This window comes from Entelurus aequoreus, linkage group LG11 (assembly GCF_033978785.1).
Source record: "Entelurus aequoreus isolate RoL-2023_Sb linkage group LG11, RoL_Eaeq_v1.1, whole genome shotgun sequence".
Classification (NCBI taxonomy): Eukaryota; Metazoa; Chordata; class Actinopteri; order Syngnathiformes; family Syngnathidae; genus Entelurus; species Entelurus aequoreus.
Genome location: NC_084741.1, coordinates 6,023,216 through 6,047,185, shown reverse-complemented (window position 1 = coordinate 6,047,185; position 23,970 = coordinate 6,023,216). Strand labels below are relative to the sequence as shown.

General features: G+C 37.6%; 1 protein-coding gene across 1 annotated transcript in view; it reads right to left on the bottom strand.

Annotated features, from left to right (window-relative positions):
* The window catches only part of vsig10l (V-set and immunoglobulin domain containing 10 like), a 42,267-nt gene extending 22,174 nt beyond the window's left edge, over positions 1-20,093 (bottom strand). The window contains exons 1-7 of the mRNA XM_062064078.1: positions 20,043-20,093; positions 19,883-19,951; positions 12,548-12,877; positions 12,215-12,487; positions 11,878-12,144; positions 5,706-5,936; positions 335-616 (exon numbers count right to left, since the gene is read on the bottom strand). Of these exons, the coding sequence (XP_061920062.1) occupies positions 335-616; positions 5,706-5,936; positions 11,878-12,144; positions 12,215-12,487; positions 12,548-12,877; positions 19,883-19,937 (1,438 nt within the window). The 5' untranslated portion in view covers positions 19,938-19,951; positions 20,043-20,093. The remainder of the gene's footprint in view (positions 1-334; positions 617-5,705; positions 5,937-11,877; positions 12,145-12,214; positions 12,488-12,547; positions 12,878-19,882; positions 19,952-20,042) is intronic.
* Between the last annotated feature and the right edge of the window lie 3,877 nt (positions 20,094-23,970).

The window sequence follows — 23,970 nt, the reverse complement described above, 5'->3', positions numbered from 1 at the left end:
GAGCCGCATCAGAGTGGTCAAGGAGCCGCACGCGGCTCCGGAGCCGCGGGTTGCCGACCCCTGATCTAACTGGTAGCCCTTCGCATTAATCAGTACCCAAGAAGTAGCCCTTGGTTTCAAAAAGGTTGGTGACCCCTGCACTATACTATACACACTGTACTATATACACTATACTATATACAGTACACTATACTATACACACTGTACTATATACACTATACTATATACAGTACACTATACTATATACACTATACTATATACACTATACTATATACACTGTACTATATACTACATACAGTACTGTAGAGTTTTGGAGGTGACCTTGAAGGGTTACCTTGCAGGTGAATGTGTCTGCTGCGACTGGCCAGAGGGTTGGTGCAGGTGCAGGTGTAGTTGTGGAGGAGGAGCACGCTGACGTTGTGATGACGTAAACGTAAACGCCGGGTGTCGTCACTGACGTCCTCCTCTGCCCCGTCGCTGACCACAGCCTGGCCGCCTCGGTACCAGGACACCACGGTCGGGGGCGTGGCCTCGCTGACGCACTGGATGCTCACCACTATTTTGCCCTCAGAATCCACGCTGGTTCCCACGGCCGGGAGGAAGTCCTTGGGACTGTCTGGAGAGGAACATGTTGTGTTGAGTGTGTGTGTGTGTGTGTGTGTGTGTGTGTGTGTGTGTACACAACATCTACAACCTCTGTCCTGATGACTACAGCTCAGCCTTCAATACCATCATTCTGCGTCCACACCCCTCATCTGCTCCTGGATAAAACATTCCCTAACCCACCCACCTCCGGGTGTTAAAGCCCCACTTGAGAACTGTCAGTTTTCCTTCAATTTGGCGGCGTCAAAGGGCCAAAGCGGTCGTGCTTTGCCTGAAGGAAGACCCTATTTCCCAAGTCTCCAAGAAGATAAGGCGGACGAGCAGAGAAGGGGGCAAACCTGACACCGCTCCAAGCACATTTTGTTTGAACTGTTTATGAACCGGTGCTGGGCTGCTGCATAGTGTGACCTCTCCCCTTAGAAGCAGCTTCAGCTATGTAATCAGGGAATGCCCAAATAAATGGGGAGGGGCGGGAACTTTTTCCTCAGAGCGTGGGGTGACACTGTGCGAGGGTGCAGTTCCACGCGCTCTCCTCATGAGCTAAATTGAATCCTGTCTCTGTTTGATTCCTTGCTTCTTGTCCTGTTTAATAGATAGCTCGGTGCTTGAACCTGACATAAAGTAGACTAAAAATGAAATACAGTAGTACCATTATCTCGAGCAACAATTATAGGTGTGTATTTTTTAAATTTGTGTGTCCCGCTTAGGTTCTTTTGTTTTGACTGGCAGATACATTCAAACTTGTTTGAATGTACCTGCCAGTCCTTTCTGACCATTTCATATTTGATCATTTATGTGTTATATACTGTATATATATAATATGTAAATATTACATATATGTTATATTGCTACTATGCTACATTTTTAGTCTACTTTATGCGTCCACACCCCTCATCTGCTCCTGGATAAAACATTCCCTAACCCACCCACCTCCGGGTGTTAAAGCCCCACTTGAGAACTTTCAGTTTTCCTTCAATTTGGCGACGTCAAAGGGCCAAAGACCCCATTTCCCACAGCGTTGTAAACTTAGACTTAGACAAACTCCAACCATCCACAAGGGACCCCAAGTCTCCAAGAAGATAAGGCGGACGAGCAGAGAAGGGGGCAAACCTGACACCGCTCCAAGCACATTTTGTTTGAACTGTTTATGAACCGGTGCTGGGCTGCTGCATAGTGTGACCTCTCCCCTTAGAAGCAGCTTCAGCTATGTAATCAGGGAATGCCCAAATAAATGGGGAGGGGCGGGAACTTTTTCCTCAGAGCGTGGGGTGACACTGTGCGAGGGTGCAGTTCCACGCGCTCTCCTCATGAGCTAAATTGAATCCTGTTTCTGTTTGATTCCTTGCTTCTTGTCCTGTTTAATAGATAGCTCGGTGCTTGAACCTGACATAAAGTAGACTAAAAATGAAATACAGTAGTACCATTATCTCGAGCAACAATTATAGGTGTGTATTTTTTAAATTTGTGTGTCCCGCTTAGGTTCTTTTGTTTTGACTGGCAGGTACATTCAAACTTGTTTGAATGTACCTGCCAGTCCTTTCTGACCATTTCATATTTGATCATTTATGTGTTATATACTGTATACCGTAATTTCCGGACTATAAGCCGCTACTTTCTCCCCTCGTTCTGGTCCCTGCGGCTTATACAAGGGTGCGGCTTATATACGGCCTGTTCTTCTCCGACACCGACGAAGAGGATTTCGGTGGTTTTAGTACGCAGGAGGAAGACGATGACACAATGATTAAAGACTGACTTTTCATATACCGGTAGGCTGGTTATTTTGATAACGTACAGGCGAGCACTTTGTATTACTTTGCACCGTTGTATTATTTGTACTCTGCATGAATGCTGTTCGCCATGTCAAAGATGTGAAAGTTTGATTGAATGATTGAAATATTTATTGTTAATAAATGGGACGCTTTGCGTTCCCAAACAGTCATCTCTGTCCCGACAATCCCCTCCGTGGTAGCAGGAACCCCTATATACTACGGTAATTACACATCAAAACCCTGCGGCTTATAGTCGGGTGCGGCTTATATATGGAGCAATCTGTATTTTCCCCTAAATTTAGCTGGTGCGGCTTATAGTCAGGTGCGGCTTATAGTCCGGAAATTACGGTATATATAATATGTAAATATTACATATATGTTATATTGCTACTATGCTACATTTTTAGTCTACTTTATGCGTCCACACCCCTCATCTGCTCCTGGATAAAACATTCCCTAACCCACCCACCTCCGGGTGTTAAAGCCCCGCTTGAGAACTGTCAGTTTTCCTTCAATTTGGCGACGTCAAAGGGCCAAAGCGGTCGTGCTTTGCCTGAAGGAAGACCCCATTTCCCGCAGCGTTGTAAACTTAGACTTAGACAAACTCCAACCATCCACAAGGGACCCCAAGTCTCCAAGAAGATAAGGCGGACGAGCAGAGAAGGGGGCAAACCTGACACCGCTCCAAGCACATTTTGTTTTAACTGTTTATGAACCGGTGTTGGGCTGCTGCATAGTGTGACCTCTCCCCTTAGAAGCAGCTTCAGCTATGTAATCAGGGAATGCCCAAATAAATGGGGAGGGGCGGGAACTTTTTCCTCAGAGCGTGGGGTGACACCGTACGAGGGTGCAGTTCCACGCGCTCTCCTCATGAGCTAAATTGAATCCTGTCTCTGTTTGATTCCTTGCTTCTTGTCCTGTTTAATAGATAGCTCGGTGCTTGAACCTGACATAAAGTAGACTAAAAATGTAGCGTAGTAGCAATATAACATATATGTAATATTTACATATTATATATATACAGTATATAACACATAAATGATCAAATATGAAATGGTCAGAAAGGACTGGCACGTACATTCAAACTGACAGAATAAAAGCACAATTCTAGGGTGAAAGTGTAAAAGGCAGCATGTGTGATGGTATGGGGGTGTATTAGTGGCCAAGACATGGGTAACTTACACATCTGTGAAGGCACCATTAATGCTGAAAGGTACATACAGCTTTTGGAGCAACATATGTTGTTATCATGGACGCCCCTGCTTATTTCAGCAAGACAATGCCAAGCCAGGTGTTACAACAGTGTGGCTTCATAGTAAAAGAGTGCGGGTACTAGACTGGCCTGCCTGTAGTCCAGACATTGAAAATATTAAGGCTAAAAATGCCTTTTTTGCAATGTGTTGCTGCCATTACATTCTAACTTCATGATTACTTGCAATAAAATAAAAAAGACCATGAAATATCTTGTCTTTGCAGTCTATTCAATTGAATATACGTTGAAAAGGATTTGTTGTATTCTCTTTTTATTTACCATTTACACAACGTGACTGCTTTTGTAGTTTGTACAACAGAGACGTTAAATGCATATAGTATTTATATAAGTCATCAAATAAATATGGTCCCTACTTCGTCCCTCCCATGGGGCCATTTGGCCCCCGCGATAATGGAGGGGAAACTTTTTGCAGTTATACAGTCGGTGGATCAAGTTTTTTGCCACTTAAAAGTAAGAAAAAATGTATTTAATAATAATAATGAATTTGTAACGCACTTTACATTTGTCACAATCTCAAAGTGCTACAAAGTATATTAAAAAAAAAATAAAAAAAATAAAAATAGAAAGTTAGAATATATAATAGAAAATTAAAACAGAAATAAAAACATGAAAAACACTAGATGAAACAGAAACATAGATACAATTGAAATAATAATAAAAAATTATGATAATAATAATAACTTAAAAAAAGAAATAAAATACAAATAATTGTATTTGACTTATTGACCTCTTGTACTGTGTTTGCTTACCACTGAGCGAGGTCAGTTTATTTTTGCATTCCTGTTTTGGGCCAATTGTAACTTGGGGAGGATTTCCGCACCTTACCTACCTGTGCTCTGCAGAGTGTCGTCGTACTGCGACCTCGCTCAGTGGTAAGCAAACACAGTACGAGAGGTCAATAAGTCAAATACAATTGTTATTTTTATTTATTTTATTTTATTATTATTATCATAATTTGTGTATTATTATTTCAATTTGATCTATGTTTCTGTTTTATCTAGAGTTTATTTAGTGTTTTTCATGTTTTTATTTCTATTTGAATTTTCTATTATATATTGTAACTTTGTATTTTTTTAATTTTTTTTTTATACTTTGTAGCACTTTGAGATTTTAACAAATGTAAAGTGTGTCACAAATGTAATTAGGGATGTGTAAAAATGTAATATCGGTATCGGTTTTTTTATTATCTGTATCGTTTTTTTTTTTTTTTTTTTTTTTTTTTTTTTTTTTTTATTAAATCAACATAAAAAACACAAGATACACTTACAATTAGTGCACCAACCCAAAAAACCTCCCTCCCCCCATTTCTTTCTGTTATTAATATTCTGGTTCCTACATTATACATCAATATATATCAATACAGTCTGCAAGGGATACAGTCCGTAAGCATTATATATCAATATATATCAATACAGTCTGCAAGGGATACAGTCCGTAAGCACACATGATTGTGCGTGCTGCTGCTCCACTAATAGTACTAACCTTTAACACTTAATTTTACTCATTTTCATTCATTACTAGTTTCTACGTAACTGTTTTTATATTGTTGTACTTTCTTTTTTATTCAAGAAAATGTTTTTAATTGATTTATCTTATTTTACTAATTTTTTGAATAAAAAGTACCTTATCTTCACCATACCTGGTTGTCCAAATTAGGCATAATAATGTGTTAATTCCACGACTGCATATATCGGTTGATATCGGTATCGGTAATTAAAGAGTTGGACAATATCGGATATCGGCAAAAAGCCATTATCGGACATCCCTAATTTTAACAAATGTAAAGTGTGTTACAAATGTAATTCATTATTATTATTAAATACATTTTTTCTTACTTTTAAGTGGCAAAAAACTCGATCCGCCGACTGTATAACTGCAAAAATATGATATTGTACATTGAGAAGTGAGTGCCAGATTGATATTTTCACCCACTCCGAGTTCAAGCTAGTAGAAATACCTTTTTAACATGAAATACGCAATCAGATCAAAGTCATTCTATAATGTACCTCATTTTATTGTGCGTTTGCACTTTGACATGCCACTTATTCTTGCTGACTTACTGGCTGTGATGTTGCAGGTGTGGTCTCCTGCTGGATGGACGCCCTCACAGGTGACACCTTCACCATCCAGCTGGTCGGATGCGTTGACAGTCAGGGTCAAGTTCTCCAGGCCGGTTAGGTCCAGGAAGTGCAGGCGGGCGGGCGGCGTCCCCCCCGACCACTGGCATCCATACTGCAGGTGGACGTTGTCTTCTGACAGCAGCGAGCACAGGGGGGGCCCTCGCGGGCTCTCTGTTATAGTACATTAATAAACACACCAATAAGCTTGTTTATAGATGTATATTACACCTCCTTTGTTATAGTACATTAATAAACACACCAATAAGCTTGTTTATAGATGTATATTACAACTCCTTTGTTATAGTACATTAATAAACACACAGATTGTTAATTAATGTATATTACACCTCCTTTGTTATAGTACATTAATAAACACACCAATAAGCTTGTTTATAGATGTATATTACACCTCCTTTGTTATAGTACATTAATAAACACACCAATAAGCTTGTTTATAGATGTATATTACACCTCCTTTGTTATAGTACATTAATAAACACACCAATAAGCTTGTTTATAGATGTATATTACAACTCCTTTGTTATAGTACATTAATAAACACACCAATAAGATTGTTAATAGATGTATATTACACCTCCTTTGTTATAGTACATTAATAAACACACCAATAAGCTTGTTTATAGATGTATATTACAACTCCTTTGTTATAGTACATTAATAAACACACCAATAAGCTTGTTAATAGATGTATATTACAACTCCTTTGTTATAGTACATTAATAAACACACCAATAAGATTGTTAATAGATGTATATTACACCTCCTTTGTTATAGTACATTAATAAACACACCAATAAGCTTGTTAATAGATGTATATTACAACTCCTTTGTTATAGTACATTAATAAACACACCAATAAGATTGTTAATAGATGTATATTACACCTCCTTTGTTATAGTACATTAATAAACACACCAATATGCTTGTTTATAGATGTATATTACAACTCCTTTGTTATAGTACATTAATAAACACACCAATAAGCTTGTTTATAGATGTATATTACAACTCCTTTGTTATAGTACATTAATAAACACACCAATAAGATTGTTAATAGATGTATATTACACCTCCTTTGTTATAGTACATTAATAAACACACCAATAAGATTGTTAATAGATGTATATTACAACTCCTTTGTTATAGTACATTAATAAACACACCAATAAGCTTGTTTATAGATGTATATTACAACTCCTTTGTTATAGTACATTAATAAACACACCAATAAGCTTGTTAATAGATGTATATTACAACTCCTTTGTTATAGTACATTAATAAACACACCAATAAGATTGTTAATAGGTGTATATTACAACTCCTTTGTTATAGTACATTAATAAACACACCAATAAGCTTGTTTATAGATGTATATTACAACTCCTTTGTTATAGTACATTAATAAACACACCAATAAGATTGTTAATAGATGTATATTACAACTCCTTTGTTATAGTACATTAATAAACACACCAATAAGCTTGTTTATAGATGTATATTACAACTCCTTTGTTATAGTACACAGGTGTCAAACTAAAGGCCCGCGGGCCAGATCTGGCCCTCCAGGTCATTTTATATGGCCCGCAAAAGCGTGGAAATAATGTGTCAATAAAATACCTTATATTTTCTTTCTTGACTTTCTTACTAAAGGTATTAATTTTGACATTTTAAAATAGTGTCCAATATTGCAACAAACATTATATTATGTAGCTTTTTTGGTCAAAAGTCAAATAAATACTTGAATATCTGCTTAACTTACGAATTCGAAGCAAGTTTTCCATCAAATGGTACACTATAAACATGACCAATAGATGTTACTGTAAAAATTAGGGAGGTTTTTACCGCATATTACAGTCAGTTGAAAAGAAACGACCAATGTTTGGGTTTTTTTTAACAGTAAAATTCTGTCGACTCAGCTGTCAGTTTGTTTGTTTTTTACCGTGATGATTTTACAGTGTATTACTGTAAATGGAATAACATTACCACATTTTATTATGGCAAAAAAACTGGCAGCGGAGTTGCCAAAATAAAATTAAACAGTGATTCTGTTTTTCTATTTACAGTAATATGTTGTAAAATATATAAAACAAACACCATCTATTTGACAGTAAAAGTCGGGCAACTAAGCTGACTTCAAATGGCCGATAATCTTCTCCGCTGTCCTGGTCATTCTCTGCAGGGCCTTTAAAGGCCTACTGAAATGAATTTTTTTTATTTAAACGGGAATAGCAGATCCATTCTATGTGTCATACTTGATCATTTCGCGATATTGCCATATTTTTGCTGAAAGGATTTAGTAGAGAACGACGACGATAAAGATTGCAACTTTTGGTATCTGATAAAAAAAACAACCCTTGCCCCTACCGGAAGTAGCGTGACGTCACAAGACTAAGGATTCCTCGCAATTCCGCTTTGTTTACAACGGAGCGAGAGACATTCGGACCAAGAAAGCGACGATTACCCCATTAATTTGAGCGAAAAGATGAAAGATTCGTGGATGAGGAACGTTAGAGTGAAGAACTAGAGGCAGTGCAGGACGTATCTTTTTTCGCTCTGACCGTAACTTAGGTACAAGCTGGCTCATTGGATTCCACACTCTCTCCTTTTTCTATTGTGGATCACGGATTTGTATTTTAAACCACCTGGGATACTATATCCTCTTGAAAATGAGAGTCGAGAACGCGAAATGGACATTCACAGTGACTGAACATGTAAATAGACGATTAATAATATTCAGCTTGGCGAAGCTAACTTAGCTACGGGGCTAACGTGATAGCATCAGTCTCAAATGCAGATAGAAACTAAATTTAAAAAAAAACGTGACTGGAAGGATAGACAGAAGATCAACAATACTATTAAACCATGAACATGTAAATACACGATTAATAATATTCAGCTTTTCGAAGCTAAAAAAATAGAAGCTAACCTAGCTACGTAGCCAACGTGATAGCATAGCAGTCTCAAATGCAGATAGAAACAAAATAAATAAATCCCTGACTGGAAGGATAGACAGAAGATCAAAAATACTATTAAACCATGAACATGTAAATACACGATTAATAATATTCAGCTTTTCGAAGCTAAAAAAATAGAAGCTAACCTAGCTACGTAGCCAATGTGATAGCATAGCAGTCTCAAATGCAGATAGAAACTAAATTTAAAAAAAACCTGACTGGAAGGATAGACAGAAGATCAACAATACTATTAAACCATGAACATGTAAATACACGATTAATAATATTCAGCTTTTCGAAGCTAAAAAAAATAGAAGCTAACCTAGCCACGTAGCCAACGTGATAGCATAGCAGTCTCAAATGCAGATAGAAACAAAATAAATAAATCCCTGACTGGAAGGATAGACAGAAGATCAACAATACTATTAAACCATGAACATGTAAATACACGGTTAATAATTTTCAGCTTGGCGAAGCTAAAAAAAATAGAAGCTAACTTAGCTACGGGGCTAACGTGATAGCATCAGTCTCAAATACAGATAGAAATTACATTTAAAAAAAACTCTGACTGGAAGGATAGACAGAAGATCAACAATACTATTAAACCATGAACATGTAAATACACGATTAATAATATTCAGCTTTTCGAAGCTAAAAAAATAGAAGCTAACCTAGCTACGTAGCCAACGTGATAGCATAGCAGTCTCAAATGCAGATAGAAACTAAATTTAAAAAAAACCCTGACTGGAAGGATAGACAGAAGATCAACAATACTATTAAACCATGAACATGTAAATACACGGTTAATAATTTTCAGCTTGGCGAAGCTAACTTAGCTACGGAGCTAACGTGATAGCATCAGTCTCAAATGCAGATAGAAACTAAATTAAAAAAAAACCTGACTGGAAGGATAGACAGAAGATCAACAATACTATTAAACCATGAACATGTAAATACACGGTTAATAATATTCAGCTTTTCGAAGCTAAAAAAATAGAAGCTAACCTAGCTACGTAGCCAACGTGATAGCATAGCAGTCTCAAATGCAGATAGAAACAAAATAAATAAATCCCTGACTGGAAGGAGAGACAGAAGATCAACAATACTATTAAACCATGAACATGTAAATACACGGTTAATAATTTTCAGCTTGGCGAAGCTAAAAAAATAGAAGCTAACTTAGCTACGGGGCTAACGTGATAGCATCAGTCTCAAATGCAGATAGAAACTAAATTAAAAAAAACTCTTACTGGAAGGATAGACAGAAGATCAACAATACTATTAAACCATAAACATGTAAATACACGGTTAATAATTTTCAAAGCTGTACTCACCGTAGCGCGTCTGCTATCCTGCTCAAAACACAACACAACCTCCTGGTGTTGGTGTTGCTGCAGCCAGCCGCTAATACACCGATCGCACCTACAACTTTCTTCTTTGCAGCCTCCATTGTCCATTAAACAAATTGCAAAAGATTCACCAACACAGATGTCCAGAATACTGTGGAATTTTGTCGAAGAAAACAGAGATATTTGAATTGGGTCCAAACACTTCCCTTGACCTCGTGACGTCACGCGCATACGTCATCATACCGCGGCGTTTTCAAGCGGAAGTTTAGCGGGAAATTTAAAATGTCACTTTAGAAGTCAACCCGGCCGTATTGGCATGTGTTGCAATGTTAAGATTTCATCATTGATATATAAACTATCAGACTGCGTGGTCGCTAGTAGTGGCTTTCAGTAGGCCTTTAAAGGCCTACTGAAATGAATTGTTTTTATTTAAACGGGGATAGCAGATCTATTCTATGTGTCATACTTGATCATTTCGCGATATTGCCATATTTTTGCTGAAAGGATTTAGTATAGAACAACGACGATAAAGATTGCAACTTTTGGTATCTGATAAAAAAAAAGGCTTGCCCCTACCGGAAGTAGCGTGACGTAGTCAGTTGAACATATACGCAAAGTTCCCTATTGTTTACAATGATGGCCGCATGAAGTGAGAGAGATTCGGACCGAGAAAGCGACAATTTCCCCATTAATTTGAGCGAGGATGAATGATTTGTGGATGAGGAAAGTGCAAGTGAAGGACTAGTGGGGAGTTGAAGCTATTCAGATAGGGAAGATGCTGTGAGAGCCGGGGGTGACCTGATATTCAGCTGGGAATGACTACAACAGTAAATAAACACAAGACATATATATACTCTATTAGCCACAACACAACCAGGTTTATATTTAATATGCCACAAATTAATCCTGCATTAAAACACCTACGTGTTTGTTATGCTAGCTCCTCTGCTAGCTCCTAGCTCCATAGAACACGCCAATACAATTCAAACACCTGATCAACACACACAATCACTCAGCCCAAAAGACCGTTCACCTAACCCAAGGTTCATAAAGCTTATATATTTTAAAAAAGTTACGTACATACGCAAAAAAAAGTTGCGCACATACGGTCAAGCGATCAAATGTTTAGAAGCCAAAGCTGCATACTCACAGTAGCACGTCTGCGTCTTTGTCATCCAAATCAAAGTAATCCTGGTAAGAGTCTGTGTTGTCCCAGTTCTCTACAGGCGTCTGTGTATCGAAGTCAAAAGTCCTCCTGGTTAGAGTCTCTGTTATCCGAGTTCTTCCATCTTGACTGCATCTTTCGGGAATGTAAACAAAGACGCGCCGGCTGTGTACTGTTGTTGCTGACTACGTTCGAAAAATACGTCCATTTCGCACCGACAACTTTCTTCTTTGCTTGCTCAGCTTCCTTCTCCATAATGCAATGAACATGATTGCAACAGATTCACGAACACAGATGTCCAGAATACTGTGGAATTATGAAATGAAAACAGAGCTTTTTCGTATTGGCTTCAATGTGGAAGGCATACCCGTGTTCGCCGGGCTACGTCACGCGCATACGTCATCCTCAGAGGCGTTTCGAACCGGAAGTTTAGCGGCAAATTTAAAATGTCACTTTATAAGTTAACCCGGCCGTATTGGCATGTGTTATAATGTTAAGATTTCATCATTGATATATAAACTATCAGACTGCGTGGTCGCTAGTAGTGGCTTTCAGTAGGCCTTTAAAATCAGCTGCCAATGTTTTCCTGGCAGAGGTAAAGCCTTAAACGAGGTGTGACGTACCGTAAACCAGCACAGCGATGCTCTTGCGTCGCAGCGCTCCGGTCATTTGGTTGTGCACCGCGCAGGTGTAGTCGCCGCCTTGGGTGGTCCGTACGTGGGTCAGACTGATGACCCCCGTCTGTCCGGGAGACACGGTTTGACCGCCAAACGTCCACTCCGCGGTCGGCTCTGGGTACCCGTCCGCCTGGCAGGACAGGGTGAGCGAATCGCCCGAGAGGTAAAAGTCCTGAGCCGGACTGACTTGGACTCTGGGCTCATCTGGCCCGTCTGTCCCCAAAGAGAGAAGACAAGCAGCAGGTGTTGCAAAAGACCCATTTTAGGCTCCAAAAGTGCTTACATAAGACGGTGACGTTGATGTCAGCGGTCTCGCTGCTGAAAGGGTTGTTGAGAGACACAACGTAGCGTCCGCTGTCGTTCCGGTTTGGCCTTTCCACGGTGAGGCTGCCGGGCTGCACCGAGTAACGCGGGTCGTCTTGTAACGGGCGGCCGCGGAAGAACCACAGCTGCTGCTCCACCACGCCGTGCAGCATGTGGTACTGCAGGGTGAACTCCCGGCTTCCCTCCGTCACCGACTCCGGCAGCAGTCTGACACTCACGTTCTGGAAGGTTTCTGAGGGGAGGACAGACTTGGCTTCACTGGAACGGAACTGGTGCCGGCTCAGCTACTCACCAAAAACCCTCAGAGTGAAATTCAAAGAAGCGGTGCCCAATCCGGACTTGGTCATCTCCAGCGTGTAGTTGCTGCTGTACTCTGAAGGCACGTCGAGAAACGTGAGGGATCCGTCGGGCTCCAGTCTCAGAACCTCCTTGTGGCTTTGGGCTATGTCGGGGAGAAGGTCCGAGCCGATGGTCCAAGTGACGACGGGGAGAGGACCCTTGAACCAGGTCACAGTCGGGTCAGGGGCCCCGCTGAAGGAGACTGCTAGAGTCACACGGGTTCCAGCAGTGGTGTCCACTTGGGTGGGACCGAGCGCGGAGACCAGAAGCTCACAGTGGGCACCTGTTGGGTTCCAGTATGTTAAAAAGTTTCTAAGTCTGCTTAATTTAAGCCACTTTGGGCTTGTTTTTTTGTTTTTCTGTTAGAATAATGAGATATAAGTTATCACACAACTCTTATGCTTAAAGGCCGTTGCTCTAGTTATGATCTATTGTGCTCAAGTCGTACTTTTTCTTCTCATGCAAGGACACACAACTTGTTATCTTCCACGGCATGTGAGGAGTGGCCTTGCCGCATATGTTTCCTGTCTTTCAGCTTGCTAACAGCCAAAGGAGGAACCAGCACCTCAACAAAGATACGTCATATCAACAGCGGGCAGACAAAGCAGAGACAGGGCGCAATCACCAGCCCCCCCCCCCCCCCCCCCATTTTGAGCGTTTAATTGACCCCACAAATGTGATGCTCCAGAAACTCAATCTGCTCAAAGGAAGGTCAGTTTTGTAGCTTCTGTAACGAGCTAAAGTGTTTTCAGATGTGTGAACATGATTGCACAAGGGTTTTCTAATCATCAATTAGCCTTGTGAGCCAATGAGCAAACACATTGTACCATTAGAACACTGGAGTGATAGTTGCTGGAAATGGGCCTATGTAGATATTGCACCAAAAACCAGACATTTGCAGCTAGAATAGTCATTTACCACATTAGCAATGTATAGAGGGTATTTCTTTAAAGTTAAGACTAGTTTAAAGTTATCTTCATTGAAAAGTACAGTGCTTTTCCTTCAAAAATAAGGACATTTCAATGTGACCCCAAACTTTTGAACGGTAGTATATATATATATATATATATATATATATATATATATATATATATATATATATATATATATATATATATATATATATATATATATATATATATATATATATATATATATATATATATATATATATATATATATATATATATATATTTATATATATATATATATATATATATATATATATGTGTGTGTGTGTGTGTGTCCCATCAGGACCAATCATTGCCATTTGATGGCGTTCATCCAACGTCAGCACTTATGTTTGCTCATTTTGTGCCTGTTCCGCCATCATTGCAACTAAAATAAAGCATCAATAATGAGTAACTTTGATGAAACCAGTGAGCGTTGCCCTCGCAAAAAGAGACTTTGTCCTGATGAATCTGTGCGGTCCGTGAGGGCGAGAAAGTTGGTCAACATGTTGTCTATAGGCTGTGTACATAATGTACATCAGGGGTCACCAACCTTTTTGAAAGCAAGAGCTACTTCTTGGGTAGTGATTAATGCGAAGGGCTACCAGTTTGATACACACTTCAATAAATTGCCAGAAATAGCCAATTTGCTCAATTTACCTTTAACTCTATGTTATTATTAATAATTAATGATATTTACACTTAATTGAACGGTTTAAAAGAGGAGAAAAAATGAAAAAAAATGACAATTAAATTTTAAAACATAGTTTATCTTCAATTTCAACTCTTTAAAATTCAAAATTCAACCGAAAAAAAGAAGAGAAAAACTAGCTAATTCGAATCTTTTTGAAAAAATTTAAAAAATAAATTTATGGAACATCATTAGTAATTTTTCCTGATTAAGATTAATTTTAGAATTTTGATGACATGTTTTAAATAGGTTAAAATCCAATCTACACTTTGTTAGAATATATAACAAATTGGACCAAGCTATATTTCTAACAAAGACAAATCATTATTTCTTCTACATTTTCCAGAACAAAAATTTTAAAAGAAATTCAAAAGACTTTGAAATAAGATTTAAATTCGATTCTACAGATTTTCTAGATTTGCCAGAATTTTTTTTTTGAATTTTAATCATAATAAGTTTGAAGAAATATTTCACAAATATTCTTCGTCGAAAAAACAGAAGCTAAAATGAAGAATTAAATTAAAATGTATTAATTATTCTTTAAAAAAAAAAAAAATGTACTTGAACATTGATTTAAATTGTCAGGAAAGAAGAGGAAGGAATTTAAAAGGTAAAAAGGTATATGTGTTTAAAAATCCTAAAATCCTTTTTAAGGTTGTATTTTTTCTCTAAAAATGTCTTTCTGAAAGTTACAAGAAGCAAAGTAAAAAAAATTAATGAAATTATTTAAACAAGTGAAGACCAAGTCTTTAAAATATTTTCTTGGATTTTCAAATTCTATTTGAGTTTTGTCTCTCTTAGGATTAAAAATGTCGGGCAAAGCGAGACCAGCTTGCTAGTAAATAAATAAAATTTAAAAAATAGAGGCAGCTCACTGGTAAGTGCTGCTATTTGAGCTATTTTTAGAACAGGCCAGCGGGCTACTCATCTGGTCCTTACGGGCTACCTGGTGCCCGCGGGCACCGCGTTGGTAACCCCTGATGTACATGATATGTGTGGAGCCACTAATAAGTTCAAGTACCACTGATAGTCTCACACGCACTAGGTGTGCTGAAATGACCCTCTGCATTTGGCCCGGTCCCTTGTTCCACCCTCTGGGAAGTGAGGTGAGCAGTGAGCAGCAGCGCTGGCCGCGCTCGGGAATCATTTTGGTGATACCTACTCTCTCCAACGAGCAACTGAGTTGTGTGTTTACTCTGCTGCTGTTGTCTTTTGAGTCAATATAAACCCTGGAACCCTTGTCCAGGTGTCACCCCAAAAAGGTGTTTGTTTGGATGACATTAACTAAATTAAAATTCACCCGTTTTCACTCATTTTTAGGGCCAGGCTATCACCAAATATGATTAGTCTGTTTTTGCAAAGAAACGTTTAAAGTTATCAATTTTTGCTGCAAAATGTGTACACATTTATTTTTGTAATAAATGTGCATTTTTGAAATTGGGAGTTTCATTTTAGTTAAAAATGTTGTTAGATGAAAGGCGTATATACATACACACACTCCATAAATACTGTATGTATATAAATACATATATAAAAACGGCAGGTAACAATCCACAGTTCTATTAGACATCAAATATATTTCCCCACAAGTTACTAGTAGTTGCAGCGCGATCCAACACCTTACAGCATTTACAACATAAAAATAAATATATATTTGTTAGATAAATTTTTGGCACATAGGGACGGGTAACATAAAAATTGATTTAGGAGAATACATTGTAAGAGATAGAGGAAGTAATGCAGGTCTTGGTGACACTGACAATATAAACATGGAAAATGCAGTACTTATTTCTTGCTAAATTCATTTAAGTATTCAACAGGTAACTAAAGATGAATTTAAAAGCAATTAAATGACATAAATATGCATTTGGGACAGTGTACAGCAGGGGTCACCAACCTTTTTGAAACCAAGAGCTACTTCTTGGGTAGTGATTAATGCGAAGGGCTACCAGTTTGATACACACTTCAATAAATTGCCAGAAATAGCCAATTTGCTCAATTTACCTTTAACTCTATGTTGTTATTAATAATTAATGATATTTACACTTAATTGAACGGTTTAAAAGAGGAGAAAACACGAAAAAAATGACAATTAAATTTTGAAACATAGTTTATCTTCAAATTCGACTCTTTAAAATTCAAAATTCAACCGAAAAAAAAAGAAGAGTAAAACTAGCTAATTCGAATCTTTTTGAAAAAATTAAAAAAAATAATTTATGGAACATCATTAGTGATTTTTCCTGATTAAGATTAATTTTAGAATTTTGATGACATGTTTTAAATAGGTTAAAATTTGTTAAAATATATAACAAATTGGACGAAGCTATATTTCTAACAAAGACAAATCATTATTTCTTCTAGATTTTCCAGAACAAAAATTTTAAAAGAAATTCAAAAGACTTTGAAATAAGATTTAAATTTGATTCTACAGATTTTCTAGATTTGCCAGAATAATTTATTTGAATTTTAGTCATAATAAGTTTGAAGAAATATTTCACAAATATTCTTTGTCGAAAAAACAGAAGCTAAAATGAAGAATTAAATTAAAATGTATTTATTATTCTTTATAATAATAATTAAAAAATACTTGAACGTTGATTTAAATTGTCAGGAAAGAAGAGGAAGGAATTGAAAAGGTAAAAAGGTATATGTGTTTAAAAATCCTAAAATCATTTTTAAGGTTGTATTTTTTCTCTAAAATTGTCTTTCTGAAAGTTATAAGAAGCAAAGTAAAAAAAAAATTCATGTATTTATTTAAAAAAGTGAAGACCAAGTCTTTAAATATTTTCTTGGATTTTCAAATTCTATTTGAGTTTTGTCTCTCTTAGGATTAAAAATGTCGGGCAAAGCGAGACCAGCTTGCTAGTAAATAAATACAATTTAAAAAATAGAGGCAGCTCACTGGTAAGTGCTGCTATTTGAGCTATTTTTAGAACAGGCCAGCGGGCTACTCATCTGGTCCTTACGGGCTACCTGGTGCCCGCGGGCACCGCGTTGGTGACCCCTGATGTACATGATATGTGTGGAGCCACTAATAAGTTCAAGTACCACTGATAGTCTCACACGCACTCGGTGTGCTGAAATGACCCTCTGCATTTGACCCGGTCCCTTGTTCCACCCTCTGGGAAGTGAGGTGAGCAGTGAGCAGCAGCGGTGGCCGCGCTCGGGAATCATTTTGGTGATACCTACTCTCTCCAACGAGCAACTGAGTTGTGTGTTTACTCTGCTGCTGTTGTCTTTTGAGTCAATATAAACCCTGGAACCCTTGTCCAGGTGTCACCCCAAAAAGGTGTTTGTTTGGATGACATTAACTAAATTAAAATTCACCCGTTTTCACTCATTTTTAGGGCCAGGCTATCACCAAATATGATTAGTCTGTTTTTGCAAAGAAACGTTTAAAGTTATCAATTTTTGCTGCAAAATGTGTACACATTTATTTTTGTAATAAATGTGCATTTTTGAAATTGGGAGTTTCATTTGAGTTAAAAATGTTGTTAGATGAAAGGCGTATATACATACACACACTCCATAAATACTGTATGTATATAAATACATATATAAAAACGGCAGGTAACAATCCACAGTTCTATTAGACATCAAATATATTTCCCCACAAGTTACTAGTAGTTGCAGCGCGATTCAACACCTTACAGCATTTACAACATAAAAATAAATATATATTTGTTAGATACATTTTTGGCACATAGGGACAGGTAACATAAAAATGGATTTAGGAGAATACATTGTAGGAGATAGAGGAAGTAATGCAGGTCTTGGTGACACTGACAATATAAACATGGAAAATGAAGTACTTATTTCTTGCTAAATTCATTTAAGTATTCAACAGGTAACTAAAGATGAATTTAAAAGCAATTAAATGACATAAATATGCATTTGGGACAGTGTACAGCAGGGGTCACCAACCTTTTTGAAAGCAAGAGCTACTTCTTGGGTAGTGATTAATGCGAAGGGCTACCAGTTTGATACACACTTCAATAAATTGCCAGAAATAGCCAATTTGCTCAATTCACCTTTAACTCTATGTTGTTATTAATAATTAATGATATTTACACTTAATTGAACGGTTTAAAAGAGAAAACACGAAAAAAAATGAAAATTAAATTTTGAAACATAGTTTATTTTCAAATTCGACTCTTTAAAATTCAAAATTTAACCGAAAAAAAAAGAAGAGTAAAACTAGCTAATTCGAATCTTTTTGAAAAAATTAAAAAAATAATTTATGGAACATCATTAGTAATTTTTCCTGATTAAGATTAATTTTAGAATTTTGATGACATGTTTTAAATAGGTTAAAATCCAATCTACACTTTGTTAGAATATATAACAAATTGGACCAAGCTATATTTCTAACAAAGACAAATCATTATTTCTTCTACATTTTCCAGAACAAAAATTTTAAAAGAAATTCAAAAGACTTTGAAATAAGATTTAAATTTGATTCTACAGATTTTCTAGATTTTCCAGAATTTTTTTTTTGAATTTTAATCATAAGTTTGAAGAAATATTTCACAAATATTCTTCGTCGAAAAAACAGAAGGTAAAATGAAGAATTAAATTAAAATGTATTTATTATTCTTTAAAAAAAAAAATTTTTACTTGAACATTGATTTAAATTGTCAGGAAAGAAGAGGAAGGAATTTAAGGGTAAAAAGGTATATGTGTTTAAAAATCCTAAAATCATTTTTAAGGTTGTATTTTTTCTCTAAAAATGTCTTTCTGAAAGTTACAAGAAGCAAAGTAAAAAAAAATTGGACGAAGCTATATTTCTAACAAAGACTAATTATTATTTCTTCTAGATTTTCCAGAACAAAAATTTTAAAAGAAATTCAAAAGACTTTGAAATAACATTTAAATTTGATTCTACAGATTTTCTAGATTTGCCAGAATAATTTATTTGAATTTTAGTCATAATAAGTTTGAAGAAATATTTCACAAATATTCTTTGTCGAAAAAACAGAAGCTAAAATGAAGAATTAAATTAAAATGTATTTATTATTCTTTATAATAATAATAAAAAAATACTTGAACATTGATTTAAATTGTCAGGAAAGAAGAGGAAGGAATTTAAAAGGTAAAAAGGTATATGTGTTTAAAAATCCTAAAATCATTTTTAAGGTTGTATTTTTTCTCTAAAATTGTCTTTCTGAAAGTTATAAGAAGCAAAGTAAAAAAAAATTAAAGTATTTATTTAAACAAGTGAAGACCAAGTCTTTAAATATTTTCTTGGATTTTCAAATTCTATTTGAGTTTTGTCTCTCTTAGAATTAAAAATGTCGAGCAAAGCGAGACCAGCTTGCTAGTAAATAAATAACATTTAAAAAATAGAGGCAGCTCACTGGTAAGTGCTGCTATTTGAGCTATTTTTAGAACAGGCCAGCGGGCTACTCATCTGGTCCTTACGGGCTACCTGGTGCCCGCGGGCACCGCGTTGGTGACCCCTGGTGTACAGGTACATAAAGGACACACCTTCTGCTTAAGTGACGTCTCCCAGTAAATAAAAATAAGTCAATCATGAAAATGAATGCAACTTGATATGATCATTTCAGAAGTAGTTATAAATATAATTATTCAAATGTGGGAGGGGTTAAGACTACAACCTACGAACTGAATCAGAAGTTGTACTTACCTGGTAAAGCAAAGCCAAAAATAATCATCAAGACTCGACCGTTGAAAGTCTTCATTTTCAAGAGAAGAACTGAAGCGGTAAGAAGTTGATGAGTGAAAACACAACTTCAGTACATTCACAGAGACTTGAAAATGTCCTTGAGGGGAGACGGCGGTGTCACCTGAGCACCTGTGTGGCTCGTTCCCGAGGCCACGCCCCCTCGGTGTGGAGTACCTGCATGTGTGCGGAACTTTGAAGAGCTCTCGTACAAGAGCTGCATGAGAGAAAAAAAAAGATTATCACTGCAGTTGAGGAAGACGAGACAAGTACAGCTTTGAGCAAAGTGGCGGTTTCATACAAACCCCGTTTCCATATGAGTTGGGAAATGGTGTTAGATGTAAATATAAACGGAATACAAGGATTTGAAAATCATTTTCAAGCCATATTCAGTTGAATATGCTACAAAGACAACATATTTCATGTTCAAACTCATAAAGTTTTTGTTTTTTTTGCAAATAATAATTAACTTAGAATGTCATGGCTGCAACACGTGCCAAAGTAGTTGGGAAAGGGCATGTTCACCACTGTGTTACATGGCCTTTCCTTTTAACAACACTCAGTAAAGGTTTGGGAAGTGAGGAGACACATTTTGGAAGTGGAATTATTTCCCATTCTTGCTTGATGTACAGCTTAAGTTGTTCAACAGTCCGGGGGTCTCCCTTCTGCTATTTTAGGTGCCACACATTTTCAATGTCTGGACTACAGGCAGGCCAGTCTAGTACCCGCACTCTTTTACTATGAAGCCACGTTGATGTAACACGTGGCTTGGCATTGTCTTGCTGAAATAAGCAGGGGCGTCCATGGTAACGTTGCTTGGATGGCAACATATGTTGCTCCAAAAGCTGTATGTACCTTTCAGCATTAATGGTGCCTTCACAGATGTGTAAGTTACCCATGTCTTGGCCACTAATACACCCCCATACCATCACACATGCTGACTTTTACACTTTCACCCTAGAACAATCCGGATGGTTCTTTTCCTCTTTGACGTCCACAGTTTCCAAAAACAATTTGAAATGTGGACTCGTCAGACCACAGAACACTTTTCCACTTTGTATCAGTCCATCTTAGATGAGCTCGGGCCCAGCGAAGCGTTTCTGGGTGTTGTTGATAAACGGTTTTCGCCTTGCATAGGAGAGTTTTAACTTGCACTTACAGATGTAGCGACCAACTGTAGTTACTGACAGTGGGTTTCTGAAGTGTTCCTGAGCCCATGTGGTGATATCCTTTACACGCGGATGTGGCTTGTTGATGCAGTACAGCCTGAGGGATGGAAGGTCACGGGCTTAGCTGCTTACGTGCAGTGATTTCTCCACATTCTCTCAACCCTTTGATGATATTACGGAGCGTAGATGGTGAAATCCCTAAATTCCTTGCAATAGCTGCTTGAGAAAGGTTGTTCTTAAACTGTTCAACAATTTGCTCAGGCATTTGTTGACAAAGTGGTGACCCTCGCCCCATCCTTGTTTGGGAATGACTGAGCATTTCATGGAATCTACTTTTATACCCAATCATGGCACCCACCTGTTCCCAATTAGCCTGCACACCTGTGGGATGTTCCAAATAAGTGTTTGATGAGCATTCCTCAACTTTATCAGTATTTATTGCCACCTTTCCCAACTTCTTTGTCACGTGTTGCTGGCATCAAATTCCAAATTTAATGATTCTTTGCAAAAAAAAAATAAAGTTTATGAGTTTGAACATGAAATATGTTGTCTTTGTAGCATATTCGACTGAATATGGCTTGAAAAGGATTTGCAAATCATTGTATTCCGTTTATATTTACATCTAACACCATTTCCCAACTCATATGGAAACGGGGTTTGTACAAGTGATGCGTTGTCAAAATTGGCAAATGAACTGTCTGAGGTGTAACTTCATCCATGTGTTGATTCAAAATGAAATAGGTTTTACTGCACTTATCGTCATGTAAATATTGCACTGGGAATAAAAATGTGTACTTTGACACCAAGTTACACAAGCGCTGTAGAGCAGTGTTTTCCAACCTTTTCTGAGCCGAGGCATATTTTTTTAATTGAAAAAATTCTGAGGCACACCACCAGCGGAAAACATACAAATGAAACCCAGCAGCCGATATTGACAATAAAAAGTCGTTCTCGCAATTGTTGGGATATGAATTCCAACCATCACCAAGCATGCATCACTATAGCTCTTGTCTCAAAGTAATATTTGGACTTTTTTGCTGTTTTCCTGTGTGTAGTGTTTTACTTCTTGTCTTACGCTCCTATTTTGTTGTTGATTGTCATGTCATTTACGGATGTACTTTGTGGACGCCGTCTGCTCCACACGCTGGAAGTCTTTGCTGTTGTCCAGCATTCTGTTTTTGTTTACCTTGAAGCCAGTTCAGTTTTAGTTCTGCGTAGCCTTCCCTAAGCTTCAATGCCTTTTCTTAGTGGTACTCGCCTTTTGTTTATTTTTTGGTTTAAAGGCCTACTGAAATGATTTTTTTTTATTCAAACGGGAATAGCAGATCCATTCTGTGTGTCATACTTGATCATTTCGCGATATTGCCATATTTTTGCTGAAAGGATTTAGTAGAGAAAATTGACGATAAAGTTCGCAACTTTTGCTCGCTGATAAAAAAAAAGCCTTGCCTGTAGCGGAAGTAGCGTGACGTCACAGGAGCTAGTATTCCTCACAATTCCCCGTTGTTTACAATGGAGTGAGAGAGATTCAGACCGAGAAAGTGACGATTTCCCCATTAATTTGAGCGAGGATGAAAGATTCGTAGATGAGGAACGTTACAGTGAACGACTTGAGAGGCAGTGATGGACGTATCTTTTTTCGCTCTGACCGTAACTTAGGTACAAGCTGGCTCATTGGATTCCACACTCTCCTTTTTCTATTCTAGATCACAGATTTGTATTTTAAACCACCTGGGATACTATATCCTCTTGAAAATGAGAGTCGAGAACGCAAAATGGACATTCAGTGCCTTTTATCTCCACGACAATACATCGGCGAAATGCTTTAGCTACGAGCTAACGTGATAGCATCGTGCTTTAACTGCATATAGAAACAAAAGAAATAAACCCCTGACTGGAAGGATAGATAGAAAATCAACAATCCTATTAAACCGTGGACATGTAAATACACGGTTAATGCTTTCCAGGCTGGCGAAGGTTAACAATGCTGTGCTAACGACGCCATTGAAGCTAACTTAGCATCCGGACTGCACAGAGCTATGCTAAAAACATTAGCTCTCCACCTACGCCAGCCAGCCCTCATTTGCTCATCAACACCCGTGCTCACCTGCGTTCCAGCGATCGGCAGAAGGACGAAGGACTTCACCCGATGCGTTTGGCGGCCCGGAGACGTAGGAAGTCAAGGTGAGGTCGGCGGCTAGCGCTCCAACAAAGTCCTCCTGGTTGTGTTGCTGTAGTCCGCTGCTAATACACCGATCCCACCTACAACTGTCTTCTTTGCAGCCTTCATTGTACAAATTGCAAAAGATGTCCAGAATACTGTGGAATTATGAAATGAAAACAGAGCTTTTTGTATAGGATTCTACGGGTACCATAACTTCCGTTACTCGGACTTCGTCACACGCATACGTCATCATACCGCGATGTTTCAGCCGGATATTTCCCTGGAATTTTAAAATGTCACTTTATAAGTTAACCCGGCCGTATTGGCATGTGTTGCAATGTTAAGATTTCATCATTGATATATAAACTATCAGACTTCGTGGTCGCTAGTAGTGGCTTTCAGTAGGCCTTTAAGCATGAGACACCTTTTTACCTGCAAACCATTGTCGTCGTTCCCGACATCTACAAAGCAATTATCTACCTGCTGCCACCTACTGGTATGGAAGAGAATTACACGGTTACTCTGCCGAGCTCTAGACAGCACAGACACTCAACGACAACAGGACATTTACGGATTATAATTACTGGTTTGCAAAAAATATTTTTAACCCAATTGGGTGAAATTACATAATCTCCCACACAGTGGTTGAAAAACACCGCTGTAGACAGTGGACTTTAAAATACTGCACTCAGGCTCAGTGTTCAGAAAATTACTTTGAA